Source organism: Antrostomus carolinensis, unplaced genomic scaffold, assembly GCF_000700745.2.
Source record: "Antrostomus carolinensis isolate BGI_N321 unplaced genomic scaffold, ASM70074v2 scaffold19908, whole genome shotgun sequence".
Taxonomy (NCBI): domain Eukaryota; kingdom Metazoa; phylum Chordata; class Aves; order Caprimulgiformes; family Caprimulgidae; genus Antrostomus; species Antrostomus carolinensis.
Window position 1 is genome coordinate 31,243 of NW_010333944.1, and position 21,904 is coordinate 53,146.

A 21,904-nucleotide genomic window follows, 5' to 3' on the forward strand; every position below is an offset into this window, starting at 1 on the left:
CCTGCAGGTATTGGAATAATGGCTTGTCACGAGTAATGCCAGGGTGTGAGGTGCAGAGACAGGAACCTGTTGTAATCTTTTGCTCTCTATTTCCCCAACTTTCTGTGCACTAAAAGCATATTCCCTTCTCCTCTGTTCCATTTCATGCTAACAAAATCGTGTGTTAATGTGTGTCAGAAAAGCTGTCTCTCGATTAAGTAATATTTTGTGCTACTTATCTGTCATCAACTTCCATCTTCATTTTCCACTCTTTCATAATCACTTATGTTTTTTATCCCATAGCACCTTTCCGGTCCTCCTTTATTTTCTTTGGAAATCTAATATCTTTCCTCATTAATCGTATTTCCCCTTTGACATTTTCCCTGGTTCACCTGCCTTCACTTATTCTCCTTACTCAATTTCTCCCTTGTCTAGCATATTTTCATCCCACACATTTGTTTTTATTCTTGATTCTCCACTCTTTTTTTTAACTTTTCACATTTTCCATCTATTCTCTTCTGCAACCTCTTTTCCTCAATGTTTCTATCTTCCTTTTACTCTCTTCTATCTATTCACTTGCCTTGAGGAGAAGGAACATCAACATGGGTCCCATCCCATATCAAGGTTAAACCTCAATTGCAACCCTCTTTATCCTCTCTAGACCTTGCTGTTTAGGTCACATAACACAATGAATAACGTGCTGCATAGCTCTGCAACTATACCTCAGACTTCTCTTATGAAATTTTGGGATCTTGTACACCTTGTAGTTGGGGTCCTCAGTTGCCATGGAAGTCTTGTTTTGGAGGAACAGAGAACTAAACAAAACTAAAGTTGTAGCTTGGAGTTTAGTTGAGCTAAGTTGTTGACTTCACCAGCTAATGAATCATCAATTCGGCTAAGTCTCACTTTTATGCCATTAAAAGGCATGCAACAGGCACTCTCAGGATAGCTGATGAAAAGCATTAATCTTCTGATAAAATCTACTTTCTTCCAGTGCAGCGTACAGCTAATGCCTTTTCACTGGTAAATATAATTTCTTCCAAGAAACCAGAGGTTTGGTCATTTAGCCACTTTAATCATTATATTAATAAAAATATCCTTCTAAATACTATGTTTGGGTCTCCCAATGCATTCTCTCACCTCCCAGATTAAATGATAGAGATGCTCAGTAGCAGTGAATGCATCTCCCTTTACGCTTTCTGAAATGAAAAGCAGGCTACAGATTCCTAACATATCTGCAACATTCACAACTCAAAGTGTAGTTTGGTGAATCAGGTACTAAAACTCAGTGAATCAAATCTCGCTGTTTATCTGGTAGACAGGGCCCTGGAGTTCTTCAGGGTACCTGACATTATTTCACGAGAGCTAGTCTCAGCTTTATTAAACTGTAGCATATCCTATTCTAATTTAACATCAGATCTAGTTTTGACTGCCCTTCAGATTTCATACAAGACAAGTCTACTCACCATTCACAATGCAGTAATGAATACTGTTAGGCTTTCCTCTGTCACCATCAAGAGCAACAACAGTAAGGACCCCAGAGCCCTGAGGAGAAATGGGAAATCACAGTCTGTGTTCTGAGATCAAAGAGCAGTGAAATTGCAAGAGCGTATTAGTAAACCAAACTTCTGTAAGTCTTTCTGCAGTGAGGTGTCAGGGGGAAAATGGGTACTTTTGGTTGTGCTGTATGGGGAGCACAGCAAGGGAGGGCTATTGACTCCCAGTCAGAAAAAAAATCAGTGCTTGGCTTTGCAGAGCAGGAGCTGCATGCTATTTCTTGGACCAACTCTGTGTTGTTCCTACATTGATAGTTTTAGTTGTTCCCAGTGATGTCACAGCCCATGCACTGTACCTCCATAAAAAGTGGGGACACTCCCGCTGCTGCTCACTCCCCATGGACCCACTACGCAACCTGCTATCATGAGCCTGCTGCCAGTGCCGTGCCACTGTGTGCACCGATGGCAGAGCAACCTGCTTTGGTGTGTGGGTCTCAGCTGCCACAGGAGCATGGAGGCTTGCTGCAGCCTTGGGGCATGCCATGAGCCTGCCAAGAGACCAGAGCCAGTTTGCCCAGCGCCCAGGCCTCCTGTCCTTTTTTCTAACTCAGCTTTGGGTGAGCACTAGAGGATCAACAGGAGCACTGCACTGCTCCCCACGAGCTGCTCTGTGCCCACTGCTGTGGCAGTGTCAACAGCATGGGTGTGAAATGGCTGCAGACCCTGTGTCGTCACTGGTGCCTCAGTCCCAGGTGCTGTCCGGCTGCAGGAACAGTTGGAAGCTGTGGCCAGGAACACTTACCTTGAGCCACAGACTTGGACAGAGGATTTGGAGTAACCAATCTGAGACCTGAGGTTCAGTTTGGGTCACTACCAAGATGTCCTCTGGTAGCTGCTGTGTAGGCTCTGGCGTTGCTGTGTGCCCCATGGCCACACAGTGTGCTGAGACACAGGAGTCATCAGGTCATTTTGGTCCTACCTCATTAAGTTCAGACAGGCAGTAAAAGCAAACAGGGGATCACAAAGCAACTTGGTCCACAGAACATTTAGGGCATAAAATTGTGATGAAAATTATGGTGATTTAACTTCCTTAAACCTTCACTGTTTTTCTTTCTCCGCAAGTAAAGTGGCTGTGAGCCACATGTACAGAACTTGTGTACTGGAGACCATTTGCTCATGTGACTACTCTTATCGACTCAGAGGGATGATGACTATCAGCATTGAAACACTCACCCAAGGGGCAATGAGCTGCACAATTTAGGCCTCTGAAGTAAAAGTGTTACTGTTTTGGGCTGCAAAACCAGGGAACATTGAAGTAACTGTCAGTTAATGACAAATGGCAACAAGGTACAATTTCATGACGACCCTTGAGTGAATTTTTCTAACAAGAGCAAGGTTCTGTTACAGCAACTGGAAATACAGAACTGTATTTATTATCATTTATGCTGGAAGCTGCAATAAAATCTGCCTACTGGGTAGAATGCAGTGCAGTCCCTTTGAAGGTAACAGAGTACTTGTAAATTCTGACAGCTCCACCAAGGAGAAAAGAAGCAAGTTTACAAAATTAACACCAAACATGTAAACAACAATAAAATCAGCTACTGTGTGTCTCTCTGTGGAGTTGATTTTAATAGCAAAATCCACACTATGAAGAACCAATTCATACTTCCATCATTTCAATATCCTAATGGTGCAAGTTAGGAGCTCAGGCTGGACATAATTAATATTTATTGATTCCCGTTTCCATGGTAAACACTAACTCCTGTGTGCACCTCAGTTATTTCAAGATCTATATGTAACTATGCAGAATAAATCAATATACATAATATAATTAATTTCAAACATCTGGAAAGTCCACAGGTATTACTTCCCTGCTCTGATGAAATGTAACAGTCTATGCACTGAACTGCAATATAGAGTTATGCAATGGCTGCAGTGTACATTGGAGTTCGGGACAGAAACTAAAGACACAGTCTTTCCTGAAACTCAAGGGAAGATCAGGTGAACAGTGTGCATTCACACTGCCAATGTGGTCAATAGTCTAATGTTGGTAATTTCATTACTAGATATCATTTTTTGTCCTACATATGAAGAAAACTTTAATTAAATTTTATGTATCAGGGTGAAAGCTGATCCATACACACTATCATGCCACTGCTTAGATACAGAGAAAACTCATTAGTTTGTAGCTTGAGGAATAATATGTGGCTGAAAGCATCACAGTGGATATAATAAACTAATTTGCTAAGCTGTATACTCCCTTTCAAGCAAATCTGCTGTTAGGCATTTCTGGGGAGACGGCACAGCCAGGAGCTCAGTGTACTCCTTGGATTCTGTGTCAGGCCACAGACACATGCTGACAAATGCAGTGTCCCCACTTGTAGGTGGTTCTCGTAAGTATGTCCCTGCTTGCTTGATGATCTGGTGGGTTTTAGGCCTGTGAGGACTTCAGGGCCCATTTTGTCTATCCAGCCATTGCTGAGTAGAAAGTATCCTGCATTTTGGGGATGTCAGGATTGCTTGTCCCCAGGTCATGTCCATGGGACAGCACAGAGTCTACAGCATTTGGGCATAAATTCTTCCCATATCTTGCACAATCAGCTGTTAGTACCACAGTGATCATGTAAAAAATAAAAGCACTGTGAGATCACACAGCACACAAACACACAAAGGCTTCTAGCATGATGTGTTCAGGTGAGGTAACTAGCAACCTGCTTAAGTCTTCAGCCAAGTGCCTCTGCAGGTCTCAGTTACAGAAAAGCTCTTAGTCACTGTCTGGGCTTAGACCAACATAAATGGGTAGAATCCTTCTTGACTTTAATGACAGCAATAGGAAGTCTTACATGGCAAATTTGCAATGGATGTAAATAAAACAAGTTTGGGATTTGGCCAGTTCATTTCACCTAGGACTCAAATCAGAGTTTAGGTCCCAGTTTCCAATAAAGCCTGTGCTAGAAGCCATAGGGTCATCTGGACTCCGATGTGAAAGATCACACTTGTTCTCCTACAGGCGAAAACTAGCACTTACTGCGAGTGTGTCCTCGTAGACATATCCATAGTAGGGAGTCCCGATGAACATGGGAGGAGTGTCCTGAACATCCTCCACATTGACAGTAACTGTTGTTGTGGCTGAAAACACTTTGTTGTCTCCCCTGAGCTTCCCGCCACCATCCTAGAAGAGAAGTAATCGTCAGATCCCTCTGCTGAAACATGTCTGCAAATCAGCTTATGAGGTGCACTGCATATACCTCATGAACCTTCTGAAGCACAGTTTCAGGAATTCCTTCTCTCTCGCAACACACAGATTAAACTCTGCTGCCCTATTCCCTTCTCTTTTCTATTTGTTCTTCCCCCTCTCTGATTAGGAAGACGGCTTGTATCAGAAGTAATTTCTTATGTTAAAAGGGTGTGTGCGCCAATATACACAGTCATACATGAGCTTTTATCAACAACACAGGGGACAGGGAACACAAGTTTTTTGTGGGGAAAAAAGAATGCCAGAAACTGATGCAGAAAGTTAGTGACTAAGGTCTACAGCTTTTTGTCCCACATAATAGTCTTGTCATAAACACAAGACAATGCACAGTAGCAAGGCAGTGCATTTCTAGGGGGAAATTAAACCATGCACATGATCAAAGTCTCCTAGGGACTCCTATGTGATAAACTGAAAGCACAGAGGAGCTGTGCAGCCAAGAACTGCTAGATAGCCACAGTGTATAAACAGTCTCTGGGGACCTGACTACAATCAACTCTGTGCTCCTGATACAGCAGAACCAATTAAAAAGATGACTCGCAATTTCAGAAGCTTTTAACACCCTCAGTCTCAGAGCACTGGCTGGAGGGAAGTCAGTAGTCATGCTGGTGTATGAGAGTGTGAATTGTTCAGCATACCTGCTGTAACAATTCTAAAAATGCCATTTTTTGGAAAAGATGCTCATTTTTTCCCTCCTTACTGCCCCAAAGTGAGCATTTAACCCAAATTTTGTTATTTCTCAAATGATCGCTGGCTAAATAAATACATAAAAAGGTCTACATTTTTCATAAAACATGAGAAACTCAAAGTCCCCATAAGTAGCAGCAAAATTGTCCTCTTTCCACCCATGCAAATCTGTCTATGTGACAGGTCCCCATAGGGTCTTTAGAGACTTTACTTCAGAATCCATAAATTCTTCAATGCCCCAGGTGCAGCTGTGCTGAGAATGACAGTGGCAAAAGGCATGTGCAGCAATATTGCAAGATCTCAATAAGCTCCTGTCACAAGGCAGCAGAGAAGTGAAAGAAAGAAACATCCACAGATAGTTCCAGAACAGAAGCCCGTCACTTGTGCCCCACTGGGTCTAGCTGTGCCCTGTGTCTTACTGTGGCTAATGACTGCCACCCACATCACCTACCTGCCAGGGGTGTGCCCTTGTTGCGGTCGGGCCATGCCCTAGGAAGCACAAGGGAGCCCTGGGCACCTGCATTTGCCCAAAGGCTGATGTTTCTTGAAGCTGAGGCTGCATACACCAACTCTTCACCTCTAAGTGATTGTCAAAACACACAGGTGACTTTCTGCAGTTGCACTCACTATCCTGACACTGGGATGTGACCCACTCCCAAATGCCTCCAGATGTTGTTCAGCAGCAGATGTAGGTCACCTTTCCTCCTTTACTTTTCCATGTTACCCCTCACACCTCTGGCTGTTACAGGGGGAGTGACTCTGCTGCCCCAATGTTATGCTTCATGTTTCAGCAGCCCTTTAAGTCACACTTGTATTTAAACTAATCAGTCCTACTCAAAATACAATCCCCCATCTCCTCTAGTTTCAGATAAAAGCTTTGTACCTTGGCTACGACAACGACAAAATGTGTTCTTGATTTCTCATAGTCCAGGGTGACCCCTGTTTTGATGCGCAGGACACCACTGTGACGGTCTATTGTAAACTTATTAGCATGGATGTTCTAGAAGAAAAGAAAAAAGAAGAAACAGCGAGAGATTACAGGTATGAAAATAAGATTGCCATAGGGACTCATCTTTTATTTCATCTGCTAAGGGAAAAGACTAGAATAATGACACGGTTTGAGTGAATAATGTATTTGATGAATTTCACCTCTCTGTGTTTATGAACAATTCATGAACTAGCCACGAGTCTCTCATTATTCAGAATAAATCAGTTACCTGCAATATACATTTTTTTTCATCTTTTAGTATTTAATTGTGAAATCTTAAAGTGTGGTTAACACAGTTCATTGCATGGAAAGAGGTAAGGAGGCTTACAGAAAAAAAAGATGAGGGGAGAAGGAAGAAGAAAAAAGGTGTTATCCCTTAATGTTTCAAAGTTCTACTAGCTTAAAAAAAAAAAGCAAGAAGTTTGCATGGATAGATTATTGTCAATAGAGTGGTGTTTTAAAGATTTTTGTGATACACAAATAAAACCTAAAAGACATCCGATTTCTAAAAAGGCCTAAAAAACCATCTCCCTCCTTTCTTCTGGGCTGGAGATACCTATAAACACACCTCCATTTGGTATCCATGCACAATGGCAACTGTTAGATAATCTTGGCCTTTTCAGTAGATGTCACTGCCTTCCTACATCAGACTTTCAGAGTTTTTTTTTTCTGTGCAACTTGAAAATTCCCAGAGATTGTGCCAAAAGATGTGGCAACATTTTTTCAACAAATATATGCATTTAGTAACCTTTTTGCCACACAAACATACCAGCTAGCCATAGAAGTTTGATATTGTTGCTCCTTGGCTTCATAGTCTACCAGTTTACTAGAAAAAGCCCTGTGCAAAATTGAATCCTTCATACATCATATTTTAAATGGATTATAATTGGTAAAATAAAAACTAAATTTCAATAAGATACTCAAGGTGTGCTTTCACAGTATGCCCAAGCTCTTAAAAGGATTAGTTTTAGTGCTATGGAAATATCTCTCAAGTTGTTTCCATATTTGTATCCAAAGTAAATATTGCAACAAACTGGGGGGTTTTGTTGTTTGTGGGTTTTTTGGTGTGTGTGTTTTCTTTTTTCCCCCCTCTTGAATAAGGGGAACTGCAGCTAATCTGGATGAAGCTGCTTGTATCATAGAATCATAGAATCATAGAATGGTCTGGGTTGGAAGGGACCTCAAAGATCACCTAGTTCCAATCCCCCCACCTTCAGCAGGGGCCCCCTCCACCAGATCAGGTTGCTCAAAGCCTCATCCAGCCTGGTCTTAACCACTTCCAGGGAGGGGGCATCCACAACTTCCTTGGGCAACCTGTTCCAGTGTCTGACCACCCTTACAGTAAAGAACTTCTTCCTAATATCTAATCTAAACCTGCCCTCTTTCAGTTTAAACCCATTTCCCCTTGTCTTGTCATTAGTAGCCCTTATGAAAAGTCCCTCCCCAGCTTTCTTGTAGGCCCCTCCAGGTACTGGAAGGCCGCTATAAGATCTCCCCGGAGCCTTCTCTTTTTCAGGCTGAACAGCTCCAACTCTTTCTGCCTGTCTTCATAGGAGAGATGCTCCAGCCCTCGGATCATCCTGGTGGCCCTTCTCTGGACTTGTTCTAACTGGTCCATGTCTTTCTTATGTTGGGGGCTCCAGAACTGGACGCAGTATTCCAGGTGGGGCCTCACAAGAGCAGAGTAGAGGGGCAGAATCACCTCCCTCGACCTGCTGGACACGCTTCTCTTGATGCAGCCCAGGGTACGGTTATTGGCCTTCTGGGCTGCAAGCGCACATTGCCGGCTCATGTTCAGTTTGTCGAACACGAGCAGACAGTGTTCCTGTAGGAAGTTCCCTTGTAGGAAGAAGGAATTTGAAGGGTATAATGCAGGAGGTCTGTAATAGAGAAATTCAGCTTTAAATATGGAGTCCTTTCTGTTCTTCACCAGTGGACAATACCTGAAAGGCTGGTTTCAAGTACGCACAGCTTTGTCAGTGAGGAGACTTAGTATCTCATATTTCACACTGTGAAACCAGCTCTCAAATACACACCAGTCTGCTACACTGAAGTGCACATTTGAGTTTCCAGTGCATTTGGCTTTCTAAAGAAAGCTATTTCATGCTTTAGAAATCCTATATGCATACAAGATTACAAGTTAGACTTGCTCTCTCAGGCACTCCAAAGTAAGGGCCAACAGGAGCCCTATTGCGAGGAGTTCTGCTGGGAAGCATGAGTGACACTGGCAATTCCAGCTCCTCCTTCTGCCTGCACTTGACTGCTCGCAATCCAACAATATCTGTTTTTTTCAATGCTTTTTTTCTTGTGCATGGTACAAAATAGGTCCTATAGACACTAGTAGCAGGTTCAACCCTCAAAATCTTTTTTAATCTGATTTCTGAGATCTCAGTAAATGAGAGATGATTTTTGAAGGTACAGGTAACACTTTACCTGCAAGAAGTAGGTGATACTTCCTCCAGAACCCGTGTCTTTGTCCACTGCCTCAATCTTAAAGATACTGCTGCCGGAGGGAGCGTTCTGTGACCAGAAAGAGTTACCAGAGTCACACAGAAGTGGAAAAGCAGGTGAGTTAGAAGAAATGCAAAATGAGCATGCAAGAAGGCAGAAAAAGAGAATGATGGTAGAAAGAATATAAATGCATTGAGGAACTAAAGGACAGAAAAAACAAGAGGGAAAAGATTAAAAATGGAAGAAACTGGAGAAGAATAGGAAGGAAGAAAAACTTTTTGGAAAAAAAAACCGACAGGAAATCTCAGCTAAGACATAACGCATCCTATTCCCACTTAAGTAAATTCTAAAACCTCCCAATGACTCACATCTTGGAGCTTGCCCACAAAATAGCACACTTTACTACCTACAGAATTATTCCCTAAATTTGCAGAGATTATTAAATATCTACCCAAACCCCAAAACAAAAGAATGCAAGTTAGTCCTGCACATCATCTTATTTTACTGAAAACACACTAGCTCCTCTTTACATCCTATTGAGATATACTTCCAGTATGCAAAGGAACTTCACCAACCTCTGGGACTTGGACTATGTAAGGTGTATTGATGAACTCCGGGCTCTCATCATTAGCATCCATTACAAGGATCCTGACTTTTTCAGAAACCTGGAGCAGAATATGAAGAACATATTATGACTCAAACTGATCTTCAATATGTACCTGTCCATTTGCCTAAGGTATAGTCAAAGACAATGAAAAATTATGCTGTAATATACTATCTTTGCATTACCAAAACTGAGCAGACAAAAGAAAATACAGAAAAGTCCATAATCCAGAAGAATTTGCTTTGTGGAGAACACCCAGCTATCTCCAAACTAAATAAGGAGTCTTTATAAATTACAAATTGGGGCTAATTTTCAAAAGTATTTCTTCTTTATGACACCATGATGTATTTTATGAAAATACATAAAAAATTGTAAAAGTTGGTACCTGACAGCCAAGATCCTTTATTAATGCCTCATTTAGTATCATGATACTTGGTTAATAGTACACATAATTTGGATGTACAAATGCACGCTACTAATATGTAACAAGCCATCTTGAACAAAATATATGTTCGCTTTCTAAAAATACAGAAGCGAAAATATTTGACTTACAAAACTTCCCAGTTTGCAAGTGGACATGTGGATGTGATCCCATTATTTCATGTTTACAGAGGTTTCCAGAGTAGTTGTGCCTGTAGGATGCTGGCACCTCCCAAACATTTGTTGAAGTAATCTCAAACCATTTTTTTTGAGATGAGGAAGATTTCTAGAGTTATTCTGTATTGTAAATAGTAAGAGGGTTCCACTACTGATGAAGCCCAAGTCCTCTTACTGGCTGACTAATATTCTGGCTGTGACAGCATCTATCCTTAAGCTGAAAATGCCAAGGAAATTTGCAGAACTAGGACTGGATGCTTCTGCAATGCCTCAGATAAGTCCTTAATGATTAAACGTGATCAAAGCTTTATTCAACAGCAGACAAGAAAACCCCCACCATCCCAGCCTAAGCAAATCTTCTTAATGTCATACTAGAGAAAGATTGTGGAGGTGGAGGGACAGTCAGATCTTGTGTGTTCAACATGAGTTCCTATAATGTCATGCTTTTCTCCAAAAAGCCTCAAGATCTTTCTTAGGTATGAATCCTACTGGGCTAACAGTGAAACTTCATATGAAGCTGCTGTAATTCTGCAGGCCACTAAGTCAGTCTTTCAGCTCACACCACTTCGTAATTATCCTCAAATAGCTGAGCAAGGAGCTGGAATGAGACCTGTGTTACTGGGAGTTCAGTGGCTCTTAAAACAGGAGGTAAGACTCTAATGAGATTATGTTTTCTGATAAAATGACATAGTCTCTGTAAGGTAATTTAATAGGAGGATGTATGTGAGGAGAGGCAGTTTGACAAGCTACACGATAATTAAACACTTACAGTGTTCAGGCCATCTGAAATACTGACAATAACTTCAATCTCATCTTCCTTCTGTAAACCAAGAAAATTCCTTTGTTAGAGAAATGGTGTTTGTCCTGCTTGGAAAAGGGACTGAAAATTTAAATGTGTCTTAGCAGGCAGATGAAAGTAACAACTAATACCACAAAGCAATCAGAGCAGAGGCTAAGAAGACCCCTCAGAGGCTCCAGCTGTGGAGCTCCTTGGACTTTCTGTGGCTACTGTCAAGAGATGGTTGGTCTGGGAATCCCTGTTGTCCTGTAAAACACTAGTGAAAAATCTGTCATCTTTTTCAAGAAACACTCCCTAAAAATGCACAATTAGTTCAAAATTCTTCTGTTTCAGTATACAATATTTTGAAGAGTTTCTCAAATACAGTGTACCCTTCCCTGCAAAGAAGACAGGAAGGGTTCAGTGCCTGTGTTCCCAGAATAAGACTGCCTTTAGGCCACTATTGTTGGGAACATCTTTAATCCACATGGTTACACGTGGGCTAAAGGACTATGATGTAACTAAAGCTGTATACTGGAGCACTGCTCACACAAATCTCTTCTTCCTCCTAATGACAGGAGACTCCTTTGTCTGAGGATTAGGGACTGTAACTGCCCCTTAGGTCTTGATGGGGTGCAGGTGGGGGAAAATATGAATAAAGAGTAAGTTTCTCTTCTGGTAAAAGCTGGACAGACAGCTGCTGAAAAATTTGATAGCAGTGTCAGTGGTGCAAGTCTACTGGAAAACAACGTGATGGGTGAAATATAATGTCTAAGAATTGCGAAGTATATTAGATGTTTCAGGAGCAAATAAGTTGGCATTGTCCCTCAAAGCCACAGATCAAATTAAACTGAAGAAAATTCCACGAATGCACAGAGTAGTGCTATTCCACTGTACCTCTCTGTCAAGCTCCTCAATCAGCGTAACATTTCCAAGGTTCTTGTCAACAGAAAAGTAGCGTCTTGATCCAGCTTCATAGGCCACGCCATACGTCACAGGATCCCCTTCTGGATCAGTTCCATTCAGAGTGTATACATGGGTACCTGAAAAATCGGCATTCAACTGCATTTCCCTGTGGTTTCTACGATCAGTAAATATTTCACTGATCTCTTCCTTAGGAACTTAGCTCCCCTGTGGGAGACAATGCTTTAATGAATCAAACCCACTTACTGGGAAATACGGATAAGTAGACAGCTCAATAGACCCGATTGCCACTTTTTAGCCTATTGGTTAAACCAAGTTTATCAATGCTGGTTTCTTTCACTTCAGGCCTTTACCTGTGGAACTTCACCTAGATCAATGTTGTTCACATAGTTTTTACATAGGTGACAAGCTCTTGAGTAACTCTCAGCCCAGGTGAGTCGGAAGTGATGCTGTTGTATGACTGGGTGACAATCTGAGCAGTACCAAAAGGCCCTCACACACCTCTGCTCTATGGGAGAAACAGAACTGCAAACTCTCAGGCAGAGGACCTGGCAGCTGAAGGCAGTGCTCCCTCGGGACTGGACCCAGGCTCCGAAGCCCTCGAGATGCAAGGACATTTGCAGACTTTTCCACTTTCAGAACTAATAGATGCAGAAGTCTTCTTTCCTGCTTTGCTCCCCCTCATTAGCTATGTCTCATTAAATTCTCTACTTAACACACCCACTCATGCTAATACCAATGAATAAATTCTCTAAACTCACAAATGTATTTCTTTCACAAGCTGGGGAGAAAGACTGTTATTTCTGTTTTTAAACATTTGAGAAATTGATGCCAGTTTTTCCAGTAAGCTGACTTTGTTTATCAGAAGTGATACTTCCTGGGGGAGTTATAACACCCACGTTTTCAAAACATGGTGAGGGTTTATTAGTATTATTTTTTTTAAACATACATGTCTGTCATTCTACTGTGCATTCATATCTCCATCCAAATAACCTCAAGCACTCTATAAATATCAGCTAACTGAGCCTGAAATATAAAACACTGTTACTGTTTCCTTCCAATCTGCTGTGCCTTGGGTAAGTTACCTGAGACACCCAAGTTGCAGAGGTTCAGAACAGAAACTCTGCTTTACACCTAACAAAGTTCTTTATGCTGGAAAAGCTGTAGCCAAGTGACTCACTGGTTAGTAGTGAGTTTTGCTTGTGCATGGGACACAAAGATATGAAGGAAGTATCCCTGCTAATAAAGTTAAGGAAGAACACTGTTAAAGTGAACCCGTCAGATTCCAGTTTTAAAATTCTCTGGCCCTGAGTTTGAGAGATTTTTAATTCCGTACTCAAAAGTCATAATATTTTTCTCATATCCTCTCCGCAGTGGCAGTGGAGTTTTTCACTGATCAGATCCATAAGCTTCTGTTTAACTCCAGGGCTTTGGTTGAGGTCCTGCCCACAGCAGTGACAGGTCAGCTTCTCAAAAGTTCCCTCAGTTTTGCAATGCAACCTTTTGCTCCTCATTTGCTTATTCCTTGGCATGTCAAATGTGAAGCAAACAGGTTGGTGGGCTTACTGGACATGCAACATCCAGGCATCAGAGGTGATGCTTAGAAAACATGGCTGTCTTCATAGCAAGAGCCTATTATTACACATAAGATCAGTGCTCACTTACGAGTAAACTTATGATAATTACCAGGGCAATATTTGGGCATTTTTGTACAGAATAATGTTCACATTGCAAAAACCAGTGGGCCCACAGAAGCACAAACAACAGACCCTGTTACAGGCTGGTTCAGCCAGCCAAGAAATAGTGAAGATTTGCAAAACAGGTTCATAAAACTACAAAACATTTTCCACATTTTCCTTGGACTTTTTGCACAAAACAGAAAAGAAAATAACACATCTGTAACTGAGACCCTAAAAAATTGTTAGGCAAAGAAAATAAGTGGTATGATGAGACGCTTCTTTGATTGCAACAACTGAACTGTGTAAGTACAAAGAAATGCAAGGAGAGGAATAAACTTGGGCTGATATAAGGCAGCGTCCTGAAAGGACACCTGCCTCCTGATATAGCTGTCTACATAAAAGACAGAAAGTTCAAGACTGTGGAAGGTTCTGCAGCACCAGCACTGACTGCATTTATTCTTGTTTTTCAAAAGCTTTGTCTTAATATCAGAGCTGGGGGCCGAATGGAGAATTCAGATGTCAATTGTCAGCACTTCACTGACATTATTATCAACACAGTGCTTTTCAGCCTTTTTCAGTCATTAGAAGTCTTTATTCATTAGCTGCTTTTTTTCCCTTCTTACCTTTTCCTGTCCCTTTCACTTTATATACCACTGGCTGTCCTGCCTGTTTCTAGCTCATGTAGATGTCTGCAGCAGCTGCCAAGCAGTGCTGCCTGTGCAGTGAAGAGACAGGATGGACACCATAACCCATGTGTGGGGTCTCAGAGCCTGTGTGCAACAATCAGGCACGTAGTCTAGTGCTGTGACTGGAGCTGCCCCAAACTACCAACACTGGTAGTACACGAACTGCAAACCTTTCCTCGGGGACTGCAGAGCATATGCTAGAGAAGAATAGACTGTGAAAGTTTAGGTGAATACATTTGAACCTGGGCTTGTCTTTCTGATCTTGCACTTTCCTCCCCTACCTTTTCTAGGAAGGGGAGGAAATTTCTTATAAGGAAAAGAGGAATTTTCTTGCTGCTAAATGTGAGATGAAACTTGATATTAGTACAGACTGAGATTGCTGAGGTTTCTGAGCAAGTAATGAAGGACATAATTGATCTTTACACTGGACTGTTTGCTTCCTAGCTAAAGCTGATACTTCTTCATTTTTCATAATGCAGGACATTTGTATGCCTTTTAAATTGGATTGTTGATCAAAATTTCTAGCTCATTATAATTCCTAATTTTGTCTGAATTGTAATTTCACTGCACAATATGCTCCGTATCATTAACACCCTGGGAACACTTCTCAGCACAGTGTTAATGCCAATTAAAAATCTCCTCTCTGTGTGCTGCCTCCACTTACTGAAAAGAAATAATGAAAAAAACAGCTAAAATCTTATCAGTAAGTACCAAGTAAACAGACTCTCCCTGTCAGAAAGATAAGAAAATAGAAGAGTCTTTACCTGGGGATATGGCAAATGCCATGTAAGGGTCCTGTCTGGAAGGGATGGATGCTCCAGTACCTAGGGGATGGTGCAGCAGGCTGGGACAGGGAAGTCCCGGGGAGCTGCATGCTACTTCCTGCTATAGCTGCTTCCCAGGAGCCATGCCAGGCTTTCATTCCATTTTCCTATTCCACCTTAAAAGTCATTTGCTCACTGCTCCTGCCACTCAGCCTGAATGGCTGTCCCATTATGCCATTGCTCCATTTTACTTAATTTCTGTCTTAAATTTATTCATGGCCAGCCTCTGTCCACGTGCTCTAGTTTTGCGCTCTGACTGGAAACATGCTCTCCCTCTCTGCTGTGCAACACTCAGCAATCAAATCCCCTCCCTGCCAAGTTAAACAAGCCAAGCACATTTTGGACTCATCCACAACCCCTGCACTGTCCTTTGCCACAGCTGACATCTGTTAACAAGATGCTGAGAGGGACGTCCATGGCCATGCTCCCAGGACAGGGCCCCTCTGTTCCCAGTGTCACAGCAAATACCAGCTCTCCCAGGGTTACATGCCTGCTCTCCAACTGTCTCAGCCAATGTCCTGTTTCCCCCCAGGAAAGGTGATGGACAGTTAAACCAAATCTACAGATGGCTGTTTTACACTCCAAGCTCACCCCAAGCAAAGGGGAGCTCAGGCTCCTGAAGGACATGGACCACACACCAAGACTATATCAAAACCAGCTCCTTTCCCATTCTCTACCAGCTACCATTCCTTCCTAAGCACGGCCAGGTAACTCCTGCTCCCTCCCTGCACACCGCTCTGACTGGCAAAGCGGAGACATGGCCAGGATCAGCAGCCCAAAAGCCATGGCTGCTACAACAGCAACCAGAACAGCCCCTGCAGCTGCAAGTGTCTGTGGTGAGGAGGGGTGTACGGCGGCAAGTGCTCAGCATGGGTCCCAAAACACCACCCCATGAACAGCAACAATGTGTCCCTGTGGCACCCACAGCAACCAACTCCAAGGAGAAGCCATCTGGGGGCAATTTTCTGACATACCTGCAGTTTCTGTAAAATCAAAAGCAAAAGCTGCAAGTCCTCAGTGCGTCTCTGTACAGCGCTCTGCTTTGTAAGCGGGGCTCCATTTTGTGTAGTGGTAGCTCTGCTGCAGTAATGCAGACATCAGGCTGTGTTTAACAGTTTTGTTCTGGTAGCTTGTAGCTTTCCTAGGGGGGAGATTTCAGTTTCTGCAAAAAGTTTAATATTTTTGCTCCTTCAAAAAATCTAGTGTTTCTGGAGCCATCTGAATGCGAGGTCTTGGTGGGTCTCTAGATTTCAAGACACGGCTTGGGCTAAATTGTCCATGTCTGTGTCCTTTCTAGACAGAAAGGAATTATCATTTTCAAAAGAAGCATGTTACTTCTTTCACTCAGATATTTTTTGTGACAAGGAGGCTGGAAATAAATTGTGGGCAGAAAAAATTCCCTGCACGTTTAGGTACTATTTCTGTGACAGACGAAATACAGAAACACATACAGAGAGATGGCAGAGTGACAGGGTGGGATCCCCGAGTGCTGAAGGAAGGACCAGGAAACATATTAGTGGGGACTCTCACCAGTTTGGGGGGCATCAGTTGGATCAGGGTGATAGAAAAAGGGAAGGAATGATGGGTACCAGAGGGGAACAAGAGGGCTCTCCACAACCAGCTGTGAATGATGGGAAGAAATGAGAGCAGGAGTATGTAGGAACAATAGGGTAAGCTTGAAGGTTGGAGGGATCTGAACTGGTCAGTCAGCCAGTGGTGGGTAGCTGGCAGCTGTAGCTTTGATCAAAGAACTGCCCCTGCAAACTGGCTTTTAATGGAGAGGAGCACATACCTGGGGGCATGGGGAGTAACAGGAAGGAAAACCACAATAATGAGAGATGTGCAAGGTTCTCCAGAGCACCAATGATGCTTGGGCTTTGAGAGAGTAATGGACTTAGGCTTTCTGAGTATGCTTCAATCCCTTGCTCTGCAGCTGTTCTCAGTCCCGCTCTGTCCCCACTACAGGGATTAATGAGGTAAGGTGAAACAAACAACCTGAAATAGCATCCCACACATGCCTTAAGAGCTTGATTAGGAACACACATACCTTTTGTATGTACACAGGCAACTCTTTGCAAAGAGTTAATCACCCACCTGCCCTGACAAACAGCCACACAAACTGCAACTGCCATTTCAGTTAGTAACTTTTCCCATTCTTCTTAAATCTGGCACTGGAAGGGGATGCTGTTCTGGCCCTTCTTACCTTGAGGGGTTTCAAGCTCTGCAACAATGAATGGGATCTGAGAATCTGCAGATCCTTTCAACTCTTCACACAGAAATAGTATTTGCTGCTTTTATGATAACTTACTGTCACAATGTATGTAACTTGGTAGGTCACATCTATCTGTGGGTAAGCAAAATTGCACAAGGGAAGAGAAGGTCAATGTTAAGGATGGTGTGAGAATGATAATGTGATTTTCTTGGATTTGATGCATTCATGCAGCTGCAGCACTGCAATTTCTCTTTCTATAGTCACACAGAAAATCCATCGTCTCCTTTCAATGCTCCAAAATGTTGTGTGTCCCTTGCCTAGAGATGCCAGGGAACAAAACTAACATACACCACTTTGCCAACTGCTTGTAATCTAAGCAGGGCCAAAGACTGTAAAATTCCTGGAGGTTTATTAAAGCTTCTGTCCATGGCATTGCTCAGATCAGACACTGGCTGTTGCCACTATAAGCATCCTGCTTATGATTCCAAATTTTATCTAAGCACAGGGAAGACCTAATGGTAACCTATCTATTTTTGCAGTACCTAAGTCTGAGTGAAGCCATTCCAACACAGGGAAGTTTCAATTCCCCTGTTTTATCACTGATCATCCTGCTCAAACTGAAAGATGATTGCTCGAGTGTGGATGCTTCGAACTGCACACTGACATGGGAGACCAGATTCCTTCTCCTTCTTCTGGAGGAGATTGGGGCAGAGGGATGAAGAGTAATAGCCTCCTCTGTGGTGTGAGGTCCATCACTGGGACCACAGAAAAGGACCAGCCAGGCAGCCATTTAGCACAGGCAGTGTGTGAACCTTCACTGAGCTCTGGCATGAAGCTCTGACTGTGGTCTGATGCAAACACTGGTCCCCTCGCCCTGCACAAAGCTGAATGCACACCCAGCACTGCAGCACTGAAGTGCTAGTTGTCATTTGTGCCCTCCTCTGGGATCCTCCTGGCCAAAGCATCCCTGAGGAGTGGCTGTGCTGATTTGGGCAGCAGCAGCAGTTTGCACTAAGCAAACCCGAAGTAGTCATGTCCCAAGGGAACTTCCCAAAATGCTTTCAGAGAGGACCTTACAGTACTCACAGCTTTCAGTCAAGGTGTTCTGGGAATTAGCCCAAAGAAGCACCAGCAGCTGTCTGGCAAAGCTGCAAAATTTGAACTTCTCAAAAGTAAGGTCTTATTTCCCTTTCCTAAGGGTTTCTCTAGGCCCTTTGCAAAAAAGCCTAAACTCAACACCTCCTAACATTTCACCTCAGAGAAATGCATTTGGTGGCACCTTTGGAGCTCTAAGACAGCAGCTGCTTCTCTCTTGTCTTTTAAAGCACATTTATACAGCAAATTAGAAGTACAAGCCAGCCAATGTAAACACATGTAAAAACATTCTGGATGAAGCCAGCAGGCATGAGGCACAGCAGCACTGAAGATGGAGCAGCTTGAGCTTTATCACTGCTGGAACCAAAGCATAAACTCTCCAGGGACCTCTACGTACCTAGTCTGGTTGCTAATGTTACAAAAGCACACACAAAAGCCCGTCACATATTTGTCATTATTCTTACTCAGGCTATTTACAAGCACACTAACACGGGCTCTGATCCCTCACACTGCTGTTTTGCTGTCGAGGCATGCACGCTCTCCTTTTTGCCTGGAGCCCCAGAGCAGATGCACTGGGTCCCAGTGCTGGAAAATTACTGCTGTACTTTGCTGCTGCAGGGAGGGCTGTCATCTGAGAGATGGTGGTCCTGACAGGAAGGACATTTTTGACTGTGTTGCAGCTCTGTGCCATCTTTAGTTCCCCATGACCATGCAGGTGCCAGGAGGCTGCCAGCAGTGGCAGGAAGGGGCTGGTGCTCTATAAATGTCTACGAGCTGGCACCACACCAGGGGACAGGAGTTTGATGGCAAGCAAGTGAGCTGTACTGCCTGTGGTTTGAGTGGTGAAGCTGGCAAACACCACCCCAAACAAACTGGGTCAGGGTCCCATTTCATTGCTATCTGGCATTACAAGCCTTATCTACACTATTAGACAAGTGATTCCACTGGCTAATCTTAGCCTAGCAAGCAGCAGAGCTGTCTGGATAGCCATGGTTGAGCAAGTGTGGTTTCCATGTGAATCCAGCCAGAAATACAGGAAAAATCACAGCTCCCTGGTCTGCTTCTGCCTTTTGCAAATGCCACTATATTACTGTTAGCCTCCAGCTGAGGTTTCCACTTAAGCTTGACTGAGCTTACAGCCAATCCCTGCTGCATCATAAGCAAGCTTTTTTTAAGTTCATCAGCTAGATGCGTCACTTCTACACTATGTACCGCCTTTTCCCCCTCCTCTTCCCTGGTTGAGCAGGGAAAGGAGAAGTCATTGCTTCCCAAACACCCTCTCCTCACCCCCCGGCATGCCCGGTGTTGATCTTGGCTGGCATTAACACCTCTGGGCCAGAAATGGAGACCTTGAGCAAACCCCAAGCAACTGCTTCCCAAAGCAGTGAGTGACCCTGGTCATGTTTAGGAACGCAAAGGTAGCACCATCGGACTTCCAGAGGAAGCTGTGCCTTGTGTCACCCTCGCCTCCCCTAGCTGCCTAAGCCCTAAGAGGGGAGGGGTTTGGGTGCACCGTTCCACACAGCCATCTCTCTCCTCTATGCATGAGACAGCTGATAACTCAACTTGCAATAGCTAAGTACTTTTCTGATTTAGCCTGTAATAGCTACAGACAAACAGGAGCAAATCTTAAACTTCAAGCAGTGTAATGCTTGAAGAAAAGGTGGTGTCTATCACCGTTATGTATTTTACATAAAAATTTTTAAATATTAGGAAATTATTCTTCCCTTATGGAAAGTATTGGTTATAAATTACCTTTTAGTTCTTATTCAACTTTTCTTAATGCAACTACAGTTAAAAGAAGCATTAAACAGACCTGCCTCAAAATACTAAAAGCTGAAAAATGTATACATTTTTGAATTTTCAACAAACCAAACCCGAACCTTTTTAAAAAAAACATGAGTTATTTAAACAAAGCAATTTTCTCTAAAAGTAGAAACATTTTCTACCCTTTGCATCACAAACATGAAAAATGTGAGAACTGTTTAAAGAAAATCACACTTCTGTTACTTTTCAATGTACAGCTTCTTTTTGTCAAGGCTGATAAAATTACTAGCAACTAGGCATTCTTCTCATAAGCATTTACAGAATTGGTAAGAAGTCCCTCACCACCATAAATTTATTTCTGACCTCAAAGGTCTGTGTTCTGATGCTATGAATAGATTGGTGGGCCAAGAAAAGGAGCTAAAATTAATGTTTTAAATGACAGCTACAATTTAAATATGTAATTTTAAAATGAGGCCAATTGAAAGCTTATGAGAAAAACATGTAAGAGTATATAACAGTATAAAACAACGATCTGCAACAAAATATATGTTTCGGATCAAAAGAGCAAGCAGCTCCAGTTTCACAATTTAAACATACTCATTTTAATACTGACCAACAGCTGTGTCCTCCGAAAGGCTGAAAAGCGCCATGTTCCCGTTCGTGCTTCTAGCTCCATTATCAAAGAAATAGGGGGCATAATTTGCCTGAACTGCAATTAAAACAAAACAGAAGCCAAAGAAAAGCATTTTGTAGGTGGCAGTTATTTGGCTTTGTTACCTGACTCTCAGTAAACATGAGCTGTTTTGGGAATACTGTGAGTGTGTAACATACCCAGTTGTTGCAATGGACTTTCAAAACTATATCTGTACAGATATTTTTAACAAAATTACTTCTACACACCACTGTGTCAGTATTCACACAGGAACAAATAGAGAAAGAGAGTGTAAGGGATAAAAAAAAAATCCAAAAGAAACAAATCAAATAGCAGGATCTCTCTCAAAAATCTCAAATAAAAAAAATCTCAATCAGTTCCAGACAGCGTCATTGCAAAATTAACCTTTTCATCTTGCAATGACTGTACACCTCTCCACTACTCTACACATACAAATCTGAAACATTCACAGTACCTTACCCAGTATTCTAAGCACATTCTGTCTTAAAATTATGCCTACTGCATGAGCAATTAGACATAATTAAATAGTTACTTACTTGCTGCCAGACAACAGCAAACAAAGTTAAAAAAAACAAAACAAAAACAAACAAGAAACAACACATTAGTTGTCATTCTATTGACTGACTGTTTGAGATTCAAAATAGCCCATTTGAAATAAAATTCCAAATATATAAACACAGAGGGTAATATTTGCACAGGGATGAGTTGCCAAGGAAAATATTTCAGGACAACATTACCACATCAGTAAGGATTACTACAGGTTTTAAAGTTATGCTTGTATCCTCCTATATTTTTACCTAACGAAGTGATTATTGTACTCACCCAGGCAAATGTGCACCAGACAGAGAAATACGGAGGGGGTGAAATGCCTTACACGCTTCATCCCACTGAAGAAAGGGACAATTTCTTCTCTGTTTCAAGGGCTTGTTTTTTTTTCCCCCTCTCTCTCTCTGAAAGGTCCAGAAAAGTGTCCTTCAGACTGATGTAGTGCAGAAATGTGCAAGAGGCAGTGACAGATGCTAAGATGTTAAGCGGATGACACGTCTTAATTTCAGAGGAATTTAAAGAAGCTCCTTCCTACCACCTAATTAGACCAATTACCTTGCAGGGAGCTGTGGGACTCATTTCTGAGACAAGATTTGGAGGAATCAGTGTAACTCTCAAAGGTTCTGCTGTTAGTACTGTATTTGTGCTATCCAAACACTGCAAGT

General features: G+C 42.5%; 1 protein-coding gene across 1 annotated transcript in view; it reads right to left on the reverse strand.

The window, feature by feature from the left end:
- The window catches only part of CDHR1 (cadherin related family member 1), a 47,053-nt gene extending 25,477 nt beyond the window's left edge, over positions 1-21,576 (reverse strand). Inside the window, exons 1-9 of the mRNA XM_010174056.1 lie at positions 21,516-21,576; positions 20,634-20,729; positions 11,731-11,876; positions 10,825-10,875; positions 9,430-9,519; positions 8,837-8,923; positions 6,299-6,415; positions 4,504-4,647; positions 1,446-1,524 (exon numbers count right to left, since the gene is read on the reverse strand). Of these exons, the coding sequence (XP_010172358.1) occupies positions 1,446-1,524; positions 4,504-4,647; positions 6,299-6,415; positions 8,837-8,923; positions 9,430-9,519; positions 10,825-10,875; positions 11,731-11,876; positions 20,634-20,729; positions 21,516-21,576 (871 nt within the window). The remainder of the gene's footprint in view (positions 1-1,445; positions 1,525-4,503; positions 4,648-6,298; positions 6,416-8,836; positions 8,924-9,429; positions 9,520-10,824; positions 10,876-11,730; positions 11,877-20,633; positions 20,730-21,515) is intronic.
- Between the last annotated feature and the right edge of the window lie 328 nt (positions 21,577-21,904).